General features: G+C 44.6%; 1 protein-coding gene across 3 annotated transcripts in view; it reads left to right on the forward strand.

The window, feature by feature from the left end:
* LOC311495220 (septin-7-like) overlaps positions 1 to 15,350 on the forward strand; it is a 42,079-nt gene that overhangs the window by 9,409 nt on the left and 17,320 nt on the right. For all 3 annotated transcript variants that reach the window (XM_084554597.1, XM_084554596.1, XM_084554595.1), the window contains exon 3: positions 9,504 to 9,610. In XM_084554597.1, coding sequence (XP_084410723.1) covers positions 9,504 to 9,610 — 107 coding nt within the window. The remainder of the gene's footprint in view (positions 1 to 9,503; positions 9,611 to 15,350) is intronic.

The following is a 15,350-nucleotide window of genomic DNA, read 5'->3' on the forward strand; positions in this document are numbered from 1 at the left end:
CCGGGCTCAAATGTTTGCAGCAGCACAACGTCACTGACCAACCCCTTCGCCCACAATGTTTTGCAGCCAGAAAGTTTGTCCAGAGTCTTCTTTGGGAACTGGTTCTGCTCCAGCAAAGATCTACCAGGCCAGTCGATCATTAGGGCACATGTGTCCCGTACCTTTACCACCTGTCAGCTTTTCAGTCGATTCATTGTTTTCAGCAGCAGCTAATATTAGCTCTTCCTAGCTTCCTAACCTCCCAGCTACAGTAGCTCTTCCTAGCTTCCTAACCTCCCAGCTACAGTAGCTCTTCCTAGCTTCCTAACCTCCCAGCTAACAGTAGCTCTTCCTAGCCTCCTAACCTCCCAGCTAACAGTAGCTCTTCCTAGCTTCCTAACCTCCCAGCTACAGTAGCTCTTCCTAGCTTCCTAACCTCCCAGCTAACAGTAGCTCTTCCTAGCTTCCTAACCTCCCAGCTACAGTAGCTCTTCCTAGCTTCCTAACCTCCCAGCTACAGTAGCTCTTCCTAGCTTCCTAACCTCCCAGCTACAGTAGCTCTTCCTGGCTTCCTAACCTCCCAGCTACAATAGCTCTTCCTAGCCTCCCAGCTACAGTAGCTCTTCCTAACCTCCCAGCTACGGTAGCTCTTCCTAGCTTCCCAGCTACAGTAGCTCTTCCTAACCTCCCAGCTACAGTAGCTCTTCCTGGCTTCCTAACCTCCCAGCTACAATAGCTCTTCCTAACCTCCCAGCTACAGTAGCTCTTCCTGGCTTCCTAACCTCCCAGCTACAATAGCTCTTCCTAGCCTCCCAGCTACAGTAGCTCTTCCTAACCTCCCAGCTACGGTAGCTCTTCCTAGCCTCCCAGCTACAGTAGCTCTTCCTAACCTCCCAGCTACGGTAGCTCTTCCTAACCTCCCAGCTACAGTAGCTCTTCCTAGCTTCCTAACCTCCCAGCTACAATAGCTCTTCCTAACCTCCCAGCTACAATAGCTCTTCCTAACCTCCCAGCTACGGTAGCTCTTCCTGGCTTCCTAACCTCCCAGCTACAATAGCTCTTCCTAGCCTCCCAGCTACAGTAGCTCTTCCTAACCTCCCAGCTACAATAGCTCTTCCTAGCCTCCCAGCTACAGTAGCTCTTCCTAACCTCCCAGCTACAGTAGCTCTTCCTGGCTTCCTAACCTCCCAGCTACAATAGCTCTTCCTAACCTCCCAGCTACAGTAGCTCTTCCTGCTTCCTAACCTCCCAGCTACAATAGCTCTTCCTAGCCTCCCAGCTACAGTAGCTCTTCCTAACCTCCCAGCTACGGTAGCTCTTCCTAGCCTCCCAGCTACAGTAGCTCTTCCTAACCTCCCAGCTACGGTAGCTCTTCCTAACCTCCCAGCTACAATAGCTCTTCCTAGCTTCCTAACCTCCCAGCTACAATAGCTCTTCCTAACCTCCCAGCTACAATAGCTCTTCCTAACCTCCCAGCTATGGTAGCTCTTCCTAGCTTCCCAGCTACAGTAGCTCTTCCCAACCTCCCAGCTACAGTAGCTCTTCCTAGCTTCCTAGCCTGGTCTGTGGCTGTAACCTTTGTGGTGCGTTCAGGTGCAACTTTTTTGGTCAAGACACTGGAGACGTGAGGAGACATCGCAGTCAGTCTTCATTGTAGTTCTTTGGTGTTGGTTTGTGTGTCTGTACCTTAAGATGGTCGTGTCTATTATCTCTGGAAGATGTTCATGGAGTTTCTCAGCGCTGTGTTCTGCCCCAGACTCTTAGGACCCAGGAGCAGGAGGTCTGAAAGGACCACCTCACCTCGGACTCTTGTGTTACATGGTACAGGTGTTAGTTTTATTGTGCTCACTCCCTGTACAACACGTTAAAAGGCTCCACACAGCTGTGGTGCACGGTCGTAAATTAGACGTCCTGGTCTGGTTTCAGTTTCTGTCAGTTTCTCCACAATACTCCAGCGCCGTCAGATCCTGCTACTCTTGCACAGTTACTTACACGCGTCCATCACAACAAGGCATCTTTTCAGAGCGACAGCTGCTCAGATCTCAGAGTGATTCAGTCGGTAACGTGCTGTAGATTCTGGCGTTGCTTTGGAAGCGTTTGTGCCGTTTGTTTTTGGCCTTTTATGGTTTGCATCTTCAGATTCTTGATTTTCTGGGAACCTTTTTATCAGTCGTTTTACGGCTCGTTAACAGAACTTGAGTCACGTCCTGCAGCCCTGAAACCATTTTCTGGCCTCAAAGCAGGCCACCTGAAAGTATTCTCCACCCTGATCTCTGTCCTCCGTGTCGCGTTAGGATGCATTTAGCCGCCCATGTTAGAGCTGGACAGCGTCCTGTTTACAAACCAGCTTCACAAAGACTCCTCATCGCCTCTGGGTGCAACACTCACGGATGTATGTATGTGTGGGTGTGTGTGTGTTTGCGTCGGGACGGGGTCGTGCACGTGTGCATGTTCATGCATGCTCAGTCAAATCACTGCAGGCAAGTTTCTCATTCTTTCTCTGCGCCGTGCTCCCGTTCTCTCCCGTTCTCTCCCGTTGTCTCTATTTTGAGATGCCACATGGCTGCCGTGACCCAGCACGTGCCAATTCTGTCAGATTTAGTCTCGGGCTCGGTGGATCGCAGCAGAACACTCATTCTCTAAAATAAAATAAATAATAATAACAGAGGAAGGATGGGGCTGTGTCCCTGTGAGGCTCCTGTAGCTGAGATCACTCTGCTAGACTCTATGTCCTGATCAGTGTCTGGGCCAATTCAGGAATTTTTAAATTGATCGGATCGGTATCGGGCTCCAGCCACGGCCGATGTTTTCTAGTTATTTCTATTAGGTCCGCCTTAAACCAAAACCACGTCCCTGTAGTGACGTCTACTTCCTTTTTGGTTTTAAGACGGTTGGCTGGTGTCAAAGCTGCCAAAACTTTAAAAAAAATAGTTTCCTGTGTTAAATGAAGTGAGTCAGACAGCAGTCAGTAACTAGTGTAATGTGGATGTGTGGTGAGGTGGTAGTAGTTGATCATCTCAACAGAATCCATGGAGTCCACTCAGTCAAAGGCTGCACCCAAACAACAACAACAACAAACACTGAACGTTTAAAAGAAGAGAAAAGTTTCCTGGAGACAGCGTCAAGGAGAAACATCTTCCAGAGAGGGTTAGGGAGTTTATGGCAGCGTTGGATGACCAGAACATTTCTGGAGTAGAGAACACACACCGGGACGTCCCAACTAGACTCACAGATTCTCATCTTTTTGACAACGTATTGACCTTTGCTCCGTGTTTCATCCAGTCCCATTTAACCCCAACAATGGAGGTTCCCAACAGGCTGGTGTCCAACAACTTCCCCCACATCCACAGTTTTCCGTTCTCTTCCTTTATCCCCGTACACTTCCCCCTAGATGCTCGGTTTCACACTCGCTCTGGTTCGGGCCTCACACATGTCTGCTGGATGTGTGTTTGTGTTGGGTGCTAGTTAACAGGCCTGTCGGGATGTGAGGGGGCCAGCTGCTGCCTCGGGGCTGAGCCGGAGAGAGACCCAGGACCCAATGAGGGGAAAGAGAGAGGGAGGAATGTCAGGAATCCCATGGGAAACCCACTCTGACCATTTGTATGTTTGTTTTTGTGTTGCTCATAGTCCAGCTCGCCAAAACTCCCATCAACAGATTCATATTTAACATGTATGTCTCTCAGTGTGTACATTAATCCCTCATCAGTGCTTACTGACTACAGAACCATGTACCATATAGTAGGATATCAGTATTTCAATGAGCAGGAAAACAGAAGCTATTCGTTTTCTAAGAAATTTTTAAAGACTGAATTAAACTAAAGTGCTTTGAGTTCTGCACTGTTGGTTAAAAAAACAACAACAAATCATTTAAAGTTGAGTGTTAAGTCTGAGAAGCTTCTCAGTCATCCAGGACGTTGTGTAGCCAAGAAAAACATATAGAAGCAAGAGTTTCCTCATGTCTGAAAGACTGGAGAGTTGGGATTCTAACAGGAACATAATTTGCCCCGTTTAGATCTTACATTAACATCCGTCCTGGGCGATCAGATCTACAGTGACCATGTACAGGTGTGAACACAACCGGGACGCGCTGAGGACGCATTTCACTGATCTGATGTCAGACCACATTTGGATTATTTATTTCCTAAATAGTCACAGCTTTTTATTTTTATTTCCCTGTGTTGGCGGCGGTTCTTCTGTCGCTGAGTGAAAGAGAGAGACTTTGTTCCAGAGCTTGTTCCAAAATATGTATCATCTCCCCAAGTTCAGATGTTTCTCCTTGACGCTGTCTCCAGGAAACTTTTCTCTTCTTTTAAACGTTCAGTGTTTGTTGTTGTTGTTTGGGTGCAGCCTTTGACTGAGTGGACTCCATGGATTCTGTTTAGTGGTTTTATTGGAGCTGATGTTCATCTAATTCTACTAATACTACTTCTAATAGTACTACTATTTATACTTCATCTTATTTTTCTACAACTTCTTCTACTTCTTCAACTTTTACTGCTATTACTCCTTCTTCTGCTACTTCTTGTACTACTTCATCATCTTCTTCTCCTTCTTCTACTACTACTACCTCTTCTACTACTTTGTCTTCTTCTTCTTCTTCTTCTTCTTCTTCTACTACTACTACTACTACTACTATTCCTACTTATTTTTCTCCAACTTCTACTACTTCAACTTTTACTACTATTACTCCTTCTTCTGCTACTTCTTGTACTACTTCATCATCTTCTCCTTCTTCTTCTACTACTACTACCTCTTCTTCTACTTTGTCTTCTTCTTCTTCAATTTTTGGCAGCTTTGATGCTTCCCAACTGCCATTAAAACCAAAGAAGAAGACATTTTGACTCTACAGGGACGTGGTTTTGGTTTATAGCAGGTCTATAACAAATAACTACCAAAGATCAGACTTTGATCAGACTCAGGCTGAAGTACGATACTAATTTTAAAAACCGTGACATATCCAGTCATGTGTTAGTGATAGTGAACAGGCAGTCTCTCATAGGGCTGATCAATAACACATTAGTTGGGTCTTGTTTTCCCCCGTATGTGTTGAACGAGTCGGAAGGACGATTTGTCAAAATAACCGACCTCTTTAGCTGACAGCGGGGGCAGAGGAGAGAGAATCAGGACAGAGAGGCAGAGCTGGAGAGAGCTGGAGTGATGGAGGAGGAGCAGCAGGGATGATCATCCATCCATCACTGACTTTCAGGTCATTAGTCTATTTACAGAGAGCTGCCACTGAGCTTCCACTTGTCACGCTGAACCAATATTTAATTAAAGCTGAACCAGGGAGGCTAATTGGGACGGACCTTCCCTCGGGGGGCGAGGGTAAGGGGGGGTTTAGACAACTGTGCTGACTGAAGCATCGTCACAGAGTGAAGGTCTTCCACCCAGCCTTCTTCTTCTTCTTCTTCTGTTTGGTGTAGCACTTTCTCTGTTTTAAAGATGTCAGTATTGGATCCACAAATATTGACATCGTCCTTAAGAGCCAGTATCCGTAGCTCACGTTTGTCCAACCTTACAGTGTTTAGTTTAGTCAGACTATCATCCTGTTTGCTGAGGATCCACTGAGGAGTCTGGTCAGCGGGAGGTTTTGGTGTGTGCTCTGGGAAGTGTTTGCTGTTCGGGTTGGTTTAGATTTCCGCGTTGATCTGCCCCACGGCCCGGACGAGGCCGGGTTCAGAGACAGAAACTGAAACCTCTGGCCTTCAGTCTGCAAAGGGAACCAGGGCGAGGGCTGGGTATCACCATGATTCTGATTCATACGGTCCTGAAACAGTTTTACTTCAAACTAAAACACACGTCGACTAATCTCTTTGGACTGCGTCTCAAGATTTGTCTTGATTCTGATATCAATTCATAAAATCCTTGCACCTATGTTGTATTTGCACGCCATTTCTTTGCTCTGTTATATTCAGGAGCTCATACGTATTTGGTGCAAAATAACATGAAATAAAAAGTTCATTTTAATAATATATGCAGAATCCTTTGCAGGAACCCATGACAGTCGCCAAAGAATGGGTTTTATGATACTCTGCTGGGTTTTACTGCTCTTTCTTTAAGAGTTTTGTCTTCATCATGCACAGCCATCGCTCCTTCATCTTCAAAATATTTAAACAGCTAAAAATAACAGAAGTGGTGTCCTTGTCAAAGCATATTTAGAGCTAACTGTACGTCATCAAATAGATATGCTGGATTTCATCATGGAGCGTGTATGGACAGTCCTACAGCCAATCAGAGAAACAAACGTCTCGACAAATACCTTTAAAGTTATTATGTTGTCAGTATCTTCTACAACGTCTCACTTTTCTGATGGCAGCCTTTTTTTTTTTTTTTTTTTTTAATCAGCTCACCAGATGAAGCCCCGCCCAAACGATTTGAGAATAATGAAATCAGACTGAACTATTCCAGATTCCAAATCCCCCCCCCCCCCCCCCCCGACTACAGTTTTATCGTTGTGAGAACTTCAGGCCATCTCCGGGCTAAAACAATTTCTGGAACTCGTATCAAATGAACTTTAAATCTGTTGTCGCTGCAGATGATCTGAGGACTGAGAACACATCTGTCGGATGAATCGATTCTTAACTCAGTGAAGTGATGCTTTATGCGTGGCTGCGGACATTTCAGTTCATTTCAAACGCTCCAGTTAATCAAAAACACCTTGTTGCTGTGTAGTTAGTGTCTCTGCAGCCTCTCTGACTTTTCACTTCACATCCTGGCGCTTGTGTTTAGTCGAGCCTCAGCAATGACACCAAACTACCAGGAGAGCAGAGCTAACAGGACGGAGCAGATGTGTTTACAGACCCAAGGCTCCACGTTTAGAGGAACGTCCCAGCTTAGCCAGCCCATCTCGTCATGAAGCGGCCTTTGTCTTTGTGCACAGGTCTGTGTGTGTGTGTGTGTGCATGCTTGACCTCTAACTCCAAACAGTCCATCAAACGGGTGAGCCGCCCGTCGTCTGCACGGAGAGGCTGCAGAGTGGCTTCATAACTCACACAGGGACAGAATGTCATCCAGGGCTGAGCAAACACACACAGGGGGCAGCTGAGGGGTTAAGAAGGGGCATTCACACCGGATCGTCGTGGACTGATGGAACACACAGATGTCCTGGAGGCGGAAAGAATGAAACGCTGCAGACGTTGAGTCGCAGCAGGTGGCCGCTTCAACCAGGATGAGAAGGGAGTCAGTGTTCTCATCTAATACACCTGTGGAGAAAGAAAAACACTTCACGACTAAACCTGAGCCGTCCAGCTGTTTATTAGCGTCAGTATTCACAGATGTTGGGCTTTTAACCTCTGATTAGCGGTTAGGTCACCTCTCAGAGCCCTCGCAGTAAATATACTAACCTCAGACGCCCGAGCTGCAGACATGACACTCCAGACTCTCAGCTCTCTGGAAAATCTGCTCGTCAATCTAAAATAACTGAGGCAACATCTGATGATCGTTTTAGAAATGGAAAACCTCCAGATTCTCCTCTGCTCTGTGGCAAGAGCCGTGCACATTCATCTCGCGCCGTCGACAGCGGCTTGATTTCTGAATGCACGATTGTGTCGTGTCTGTTTGCAATCACAAACTCAGAAAGATCTCATTCACTTCAAGGTCGGGCTTAGGTAGACTTCAAGTGTCTCTGGATGGAGATCAGCAAAATAACCCTTCCAGGAAGTTTGAGTTTGCGTTGCAGTTTCAGGTTCAGTTGTTTGTTTGTTTTTTGGTGGGGGGGGGGCTGCAGGGAGTTCAGACTAATTCCAGATCATCAAATATGAACTTTTTATTGTTGGTTTTTCTTTACTTATCGCTAAAGAAGTCTTTTGCCTCAGATCAGTTGATTAACTTAGACATAAAGGCTCTTAAAATCCATGGTTCTGTGTATTCTTTCTTCCGGTTAAATACGTTATTTAAAGTGGCTGCTGTGGGCTGTGGATATTTCCTGGAATCTTAAGTATCAAACAGGCACACAAAGACAAAGTTTGCATGAGATTATGAGGTTTCCAGACTCGAGGCGTCGCTTCGGTTCCAAGATCCATCAACGGAAAATTAACTTCATAATCTTTTATTTAGTCTTTTAGTCTTTTTGTTTTTTTCTTTTTGCCAAAGTGTCAAATATAGGCTGATTACAGATCGTTAAATAGGAGAGTTGTGTGTGAATTGTGTAAAAAAAAAAAAAAAAAAATTCATCTTCCCCACCGACAAAATCTTTGCAGCAGAAAGTTTGTCTGGAGTCTCTCTGTTGGGAACGGATGATGCTCCTGCAAAGATCTGCCGGGCCAATCAGATGGTGTGGGCGGAGCTTTATGTGGTTGATTTGAATTAGTTTACAACTAAATGTCTCTGATTGTCCGATTGCGTGCAGGAGTATTGAAACACGCCCCATGATGAGAGCAAAATAATCTGGGGTTTCAGACTGTTGGTCAAATAAAACGAGACCGTTAAAGACTTTGGATGAACTCTTGTCTCTGATTTTATGGACAAAGAAATCAAGAAAAGAATCTGCGGCCACATCCACAATGAAAATAATTAGCTGCAGCCGTAGTTGACGCACAACTCTTTATCCACGGCATCCAGTGTTTGGCTGCGGTTTTCTTTCTGGTTTTTCCTTTTCGGCTTTTTTTCTTGTATTTCTCATATCTGACACCATAAGGCCCTACGAGCTACGAGCCTACGAGCTGCCGTGTGATCCCAGCCTGCGCTGATGTTTGCTCACAAACTAGCTGGGTTTTGGCGAAGGCTGAAATGGTGCAGTGGTGCTTGGTTTGAGGTCTTGCTGGGACAGGCGGCCCTCCTTCCCTCCAACCAAACACCCCTCCAACGCCCTTTCATGAGACACGAGCCAGATGCTCAGCCATTAATCACAGCCTTGTGTGTGTGTGTGTGTGTGTGCATATACAATGTGTATGTTTGGACTGGCTGTGCTCTTTTTGTCAAGTAAATGTTAACTGTGTGTGTTTGTGCAGCTCTTGTAACATCAATATGGGAGCAGGGAATGGAAAGTTGGCACCGCGAAGACACAAATAGGGAGATTTATACTTAAAGGAAGTGTTGAGCTGGACGGACGGAGGCAGAGTGGATGGATGGGGGCGGTGAGAGAGAGAGTGAGAGTGAGAGTGAGCGGGAGGTGAAGAGGAAATGTTTTATTCCTTCTATGTGCAGCCTTTCTTTTTTCTGTTGGCGTGATGAGCTCCTGACCTTTTCCTCTCACACAATGAATTTGTTTTTTGTGCTGCGATTGCGTTCCTTCAGGCTTTGCGTGTATAAAACTATGTCACGCTGCGTCCACATGCTTCTATATATGTTAGATGTCTGTTTGTCAGGTTGAATGTGTATAACATGGTCTGCAGCAGTGTTAAGCAACTTTTAAAGTTCTTAGATGAGACTAATTGAACTTCTTAATTGGCTTTTTGACTGATTGATGTCTTCCAGCATCGTCTTCGTTAACGAACTGGCTGTATTTCCTCTTTACTTGAATCGATAAAGCATTAAAGTCGTGTTCTCAAACATTTCTGACGTCCACTTTGCGTCTTTGTCCTCAGGCGAGTCTGGTCTCGGGAAATCGACGCTCATCAACTCTCTGTTCCTGACTGACCTGTACTCCAAGGACTACCCCGGGCCGTCCCAACGCATCAAGAAGACCGTGCAGGTGAGACACGCACGCGCAGGTTCTTCATCCTGTCGAGGCTTCGTCGTCAAAATGTGTTGAGATCCTTCTGTAGTTCAGACAGCGTAAAATGCTGTTTTGAAACACGCAGGTCTTGTTGATTGATGCGGATTTCTTAAATTCCAGCAACAAATACCCAAAGTCATGTGGTGTTGGAAACCACAACACCAACAGCTGTCATTAAAAACAAATTAGTGGTTTCTGAAGCCAGTCTGAAGGAAACTTTTTCTGATGGAGGCGTTTTTGTAGCTAACACGTGCGTCTATGAGGCTTCTGCCAAACGAACCCCGACGCACTCAGTGTGAACTTTTAAACACGCTTCTTTTAACGGTTTCTGAAACTGAGATGTTGTACTTTACAGCTGATATGGTGTCATTACAGTAAATTCACTTGCACCTCTACCAGAAGGTTATTACATTCTTTTTCAAGTCAAAATAAGCAAAACTAAAAAGCGTCCAGGTGGATATTTTGAAGCTTAGAGGTTAAAGGGTTAACCCAATAGAAGGGTTCAGAACCAGCTTCCCTGCAAACAAAAAAGATCAAACATTTGCACAGCTGTTTATTTTTACTGTTTTTAGGTTATTAAAGTTTAGGCTCTTTATGTTATCCACCAGCTCTAAGAGTGATTAATTGTTCAGTGGTCTCACACTAAATACTATCTCTGTCAGTGTGATATTAGTGTATTTGTGTCCTTATTGTGCCGATCACATTTTATGAGCAGTTTAACCCAAAGATTTAAATTACAGGCTGTGTCATCGGGTTTTAAGCCACACTGGTTGAAGCCGTCGCCGTCGTCGCTGAGGGTGGAAAGAAGGGAGGGAGCATGGGATTCTGTGCGCCGTGAAAGAAGTATCATGTAAAAAGAGAGCGAGAAACGGGGAAGCAGCGCGGCCACAGGGCCTGGTTTTGTCCTTTTATGGTCATTATAAACGGAGGAGGAGGAGGAGGAGGAGGAGGAGGAGGAGGAGGAGGAGGAGGGAGTCTGCATCTGGAGCAGAAGGAAGGAGGAGAACTAGTTAGGGAAGAAGGAAGAGAAGAAATAGGGGACATTAAAAGATGGAGAGTGTAAGTAAATATCTTGAGGTGGGAGGTGAGGATGGAGGAGAGAGGAGGTGGAGGTGGAGGTGGAGGTGTGCAGGCAGAGCTGGTTAGAACTGAAGAGTTTCATCTGAAGCCTGAGGGGAGTGATGGGTTAGAGACAAAGACAAACAGAGGACTGGGTGGGAGTCCTTGTGTTTCCCTCTGGGTTAGGGTCGCTGTCAGGGCAGGAATGTTCCCATGAAACTCAACACCCCCCCACGAGCACCAACCTTCACCTCCACCTTTGTGAGGAATCACAAAAACTGATGCAATACACACTTTTAAAACACAACCATCACACATCCACAGACCGCAAATACCGCTAGGGACGTCCGGATCTGGTCCGAAATGTCCCTGAGTTGGTCTCATGTGTCTTCCTAAAGTCTGTCCTTGTCTTCCTTGTCTTCTCCTAGAGTTGGTCTCCTGTAGCTTCCTAAAGTCTGTCCTTGTCTTCCTTGTCTTCTCCTAGAGTTGGTCTCCTGTAGCTTCCTAAAGTCTGTCCTTGTCTTCCTTGTATTCTCCTAGAGTTGGTCTCCTGTGTCTTCCTAAAGTCTGTCCTTGTCTTCCTTGTCTTCTCCTAGAGTTGGTCTCCTGTAGCTTCATAAAGTCTGTCCTTGTCTTCCTTGTATTCTCCTAGAGTTGGTCTCCTGTGTCTTCCTAAAGTCTGTCCTTGTCTTCCTTGTCTTCTCCTAGAGTTGGTCTCCTGTAGCGTCCTAAAGTCTGTCCTTGTCTTCCTTGTCTTCTCCTAGAGTGGACTGGATTCAGTTCAATAAATCTTTCTGTCAAAGTTAATGTAGTGTGGAGAGGGTAGCTGGTACCTTGTGTTCTCTACTCCAGACGCTGGTCATCCAACGCTGCCATAAACTCTTGTTTCTTCTTGTTTTCTTCTCCTTCTTCTTCTTCGCTAACCTAAATTCCAAAGATCAGGCTTTATAAATGCCTGGATTAGCCCTGATACCAGTCGAGACATCCCTAATTAAGACACTTAAAACAAGCACTATCATGCTCGTGGATGAGTTAGCACACTTAGCCGTACAAGCTGCCTCTGCACAAGCTGGTAGAACCTATATTTTGCACGTGTGTGTGTGTGTGTGTGTGTGTGTGCGTGTGTGTGAATTTCATTGAGCTACCTTCTGCTGTAAATCAAAATCTTTTCTTCCTTGTTGCAAAGGTTCTCAAATGTTGAATGTTGTCAAAACACAGGACGTTCCACAAGAGAAAGGACAAGTGTTCCTGTGGCTGTTTAGTAAATAAGCAGCTTTAACACGTCGCCATGAGAGCAGGACAGTAAGCCCTTATGTTGTACACATCACATTAAAATGGATTTATGTCTTTTAAACAGTTAGCTGATTGTCCATCTCTTCCTAGCTCACAGTTTCCCATGTTTCCCAAAGTTTCCCAGTGAAACAAGCACAACATTAAAATAAATATCACATTAAGAAAATATAAAATAAATCCACTATATACTTTACAAACTACATAAACAACCAATACCAGAGCAGTTAATCATCTGTACGTTTTTTTTTTATCCAGTATTAGTTTTCACTGAATTACAGTCGTCCATTTTGTGCCTCTGAGCTCTTGTTCACTTTTGTATTTTAATACTCTTACAGCGTGTCCTAAATTCTAAATAAAGCGAATCAGGTGATGCCACCGTTCTCTTCCCGCATCTCCACAGGACAGCAGCTCCGGTATGATCCAGTCGATGTCCCAACGCCGGCCTAAATTTACTCCGTCTAGACCAGGGCTGTCAAACATGAGGTTCAGGGGCAAAAAACAGCCCGCCAGAGGGTCCTGTCTGGCCCCCATGGGATGGATTTGTAAAGGAAAAAGAGAAGAAGAAGAAGGGTGAGGAAGAGTAGAAGAAGAAAGAGAGAAAAGAAGATGAAGAGAAGGAGAAAGAGAAGTAGATGGAGAAGGAGGAGGAGAAAAGGGAGATGAGAGGGAGGAAGAGAAGGAAAGGGGGAAGAAGGGAGAGAAGAGAAACAGATGAAGGTAGAGGAAAATAAAATGGTGAAATAAGAAAGAAAAAAGATAAGATAACAAAAAGTGGAAGGAAGGGGGAAAAGAGAAAAGAGGAGAAGGAGGAATAGACGGGGAGTAGAAGGATGCGAGGAAGATGAAAGATGAAAAGAGAAAAAATGATGAGGAGAAACTGATGGGGATGGAGGAGGAAGAGGAGAAGGAGGAAGATGAAAATAAGAAAGAAGAGAAGACGAGGAAGTAGATGAGAAAAAACAGGGAGGAGGAAAAGAGGCTGATGAGAAGGAGAAATAGATGGGGACCGAGGAGGAGGAAGATGAAAATGAAAATGGGAAAGAAGGAAAGAAGGAAGAGAAGAGGATGATAAGAAACTAGAGAAGGAGAAGGAAGGAGAAGTATGTGGAAAAGGATGAGGAGAATAAGAAGATGGGGACGAGGAAGAGTAGAAAGAAGAAAAGGAATATGAGGAAGAAGTAGATGGGGACGGAGGAGTGGAAGCAGAGGAGAAAAGAAGTCCTGATTAGTGGACACAACACAAACCTGAGACCAGAACTAAACAACAGGTGGTTGTTGATAAAATGTTTCTTAAAGGACAGTTCATTAAATGTAAACCTTCTCATAATCTACTACTGCACTTAAACACAGGGAAACAGCTGGAGTCGTCATTATTTATAGCTTATTATTTTGTTATCGGTCCGGCCCCCTCGAGATCAAATTAGAACGACAATGAGTTTGACCCCCTGGACCAGGCTGAGAGCGTGAAGAACCTTTTGCGTCGTGTCCTCATCTGAACCCCGCTGAACGTGGGCACACATTCATCTCCCTGCAAGTAGCAGTTAGCGCAGTTAGCGTGCTTTGGTAAATGTGCTGGAAAAGGGTGCTGTGGTCTGAGGCCGAGGTCGGTAGAGACCAGGTCAGGAGTATTTATACTGCCCATGTTATGTCGCTCGCTCACTTTCCCCTCTCAGATCAGATTTCTTTCTTTTCTTTCTTTCTTTTTTTTTTTTAAATGATGGTGATTCGGAGCCCGGCGGCATTTTTGAGGTTTTCTCCCAATCTGGAAAGCGGTGAAAATAGCAGATTTGGTTTTGAGACGGCCAACATGTCATGCACAAACACTTCGCCAGCGCAAACACACACTCAGCACACACACACACGCTGGGTATGTCAAACGTCTGCGGCGTGTGGTATAAAAGTGGGACTGATTATCTGAAGGTTTGTGGAAGCCGAGGAATGTTTGTGTTAGAGTGGAAGGGCTGTAGTTTGAGTTAAAGGGGTGATCCTAAAATAACTAGACGGCCTTGTGAAAGTATGCGGCGAAGCGGGGGAGCTTCAGGAAATGATGGAATATTCAGTTTGTTTTGTCTTTATGTCTCATTAAGCCTCTCTGTGACTCTTCAGACAGAATGAAGAACCGGTTTAACCTTAAATATGCAGAATAAAAGATCAGACCAAAATCACAAGCTGAAGGGAAACCAGTATTAAATATATCCTCTCATATTATTTAAAGATGCTTCACACCTCAGACACAAGGAAGAACCAGTTTAACCTTTTTAAACCTTGTTAATCTGTTAAATGTGCTAGACATCCTCAGGTTTTGAGATTCTGAAAACATTTTTAAAGGCAAACTAAAAAAAAAATCATAAGTTGATGAGAAGCTCAACACCAAGCCTCCCGGCATGAATAAACTGTTGTTTATTAACTGTTAACTGTTATATCCTCTACAAGAATACGTTAAAAACAAAGATGGACGACGCAACAGCTCCTCGAAATCCCGAAATATCTCCACCGCCCCCTGGTGGCAGGTCAGAGTCATAAACTTAGCCAACACCAACTAAATCTTTAGATGTTTTTGTACAAAATCTTTTCTTCTTTGTAGTAAAAGTTCTAAAATGTTAGATGATGCTGAGCTCATAGGACCTGATGTTGAAAGGGCGATGATTCCGTACCTGTAGCTTACCTGTTACCTTTGCTCTTGAGACTACATCCCCGTATAAAACAGAGGCTCCGGGTAGTTTGGTGTAATTTTTTCATTAAAAAAGTAAAAATGAACGAGGTTCAACGAGAGTCCTGATAGAGGTCAGCAGGAAAATAGATTCCTGTTGCTCTTTAGTAAATAACAAACTTATAACCAGCTCAGTAAGCACAAGTAAAACCTTATATTCCAACTGTCCCGGCATAAATAAATTCCTCTCATAAATCCAAAACAAACATGGACAACATGACAGCTCCCCAAAATCCAGAAATATCTCGACCCCGCCCCCTGGTAGTCATAAACCTAGCCACGTCATTGTTAGCGGATTGAACACAAGCTAAACTATCAGATACTTTATAAGTTCTTTTAAGTGTTCAACACTTCAACTGATTAGTTTGTCGTTGACTGATTAATTTTGTAATAAGGGTGTTTGTCGTCATGTTGAAAGCTGTTCCCAGTAAGTGGGTCAGGAACAGGAAATAAAAAATAAAGACTAAACGTTCAGCAGTGAGTTATATTTAAGGATGTTGGGTAATTCCAGTTCAGTTTGGCTTCTCCACACACATAACTCCACACAGAAAAATCCACCAAAGATCCAAATCAATAAATCTGGCTCCATCCTGTCACCGTGTATCAAATCCCTTTGGCCTGGAACCCAGAAAAACTTCCCTACCCACTCATTGT

The sequence above is a fragment of the Chelon labrosus genome, assembly GCF_963514085.1.
Source record: "Chelon labrosus genome assembly, chromosome: 11".
NCBI lineage: Eukaryota > Metazoa > Chordata > Actinopteri > Mugiliformes > Mugilidae > Chelon > Chelon labrosus.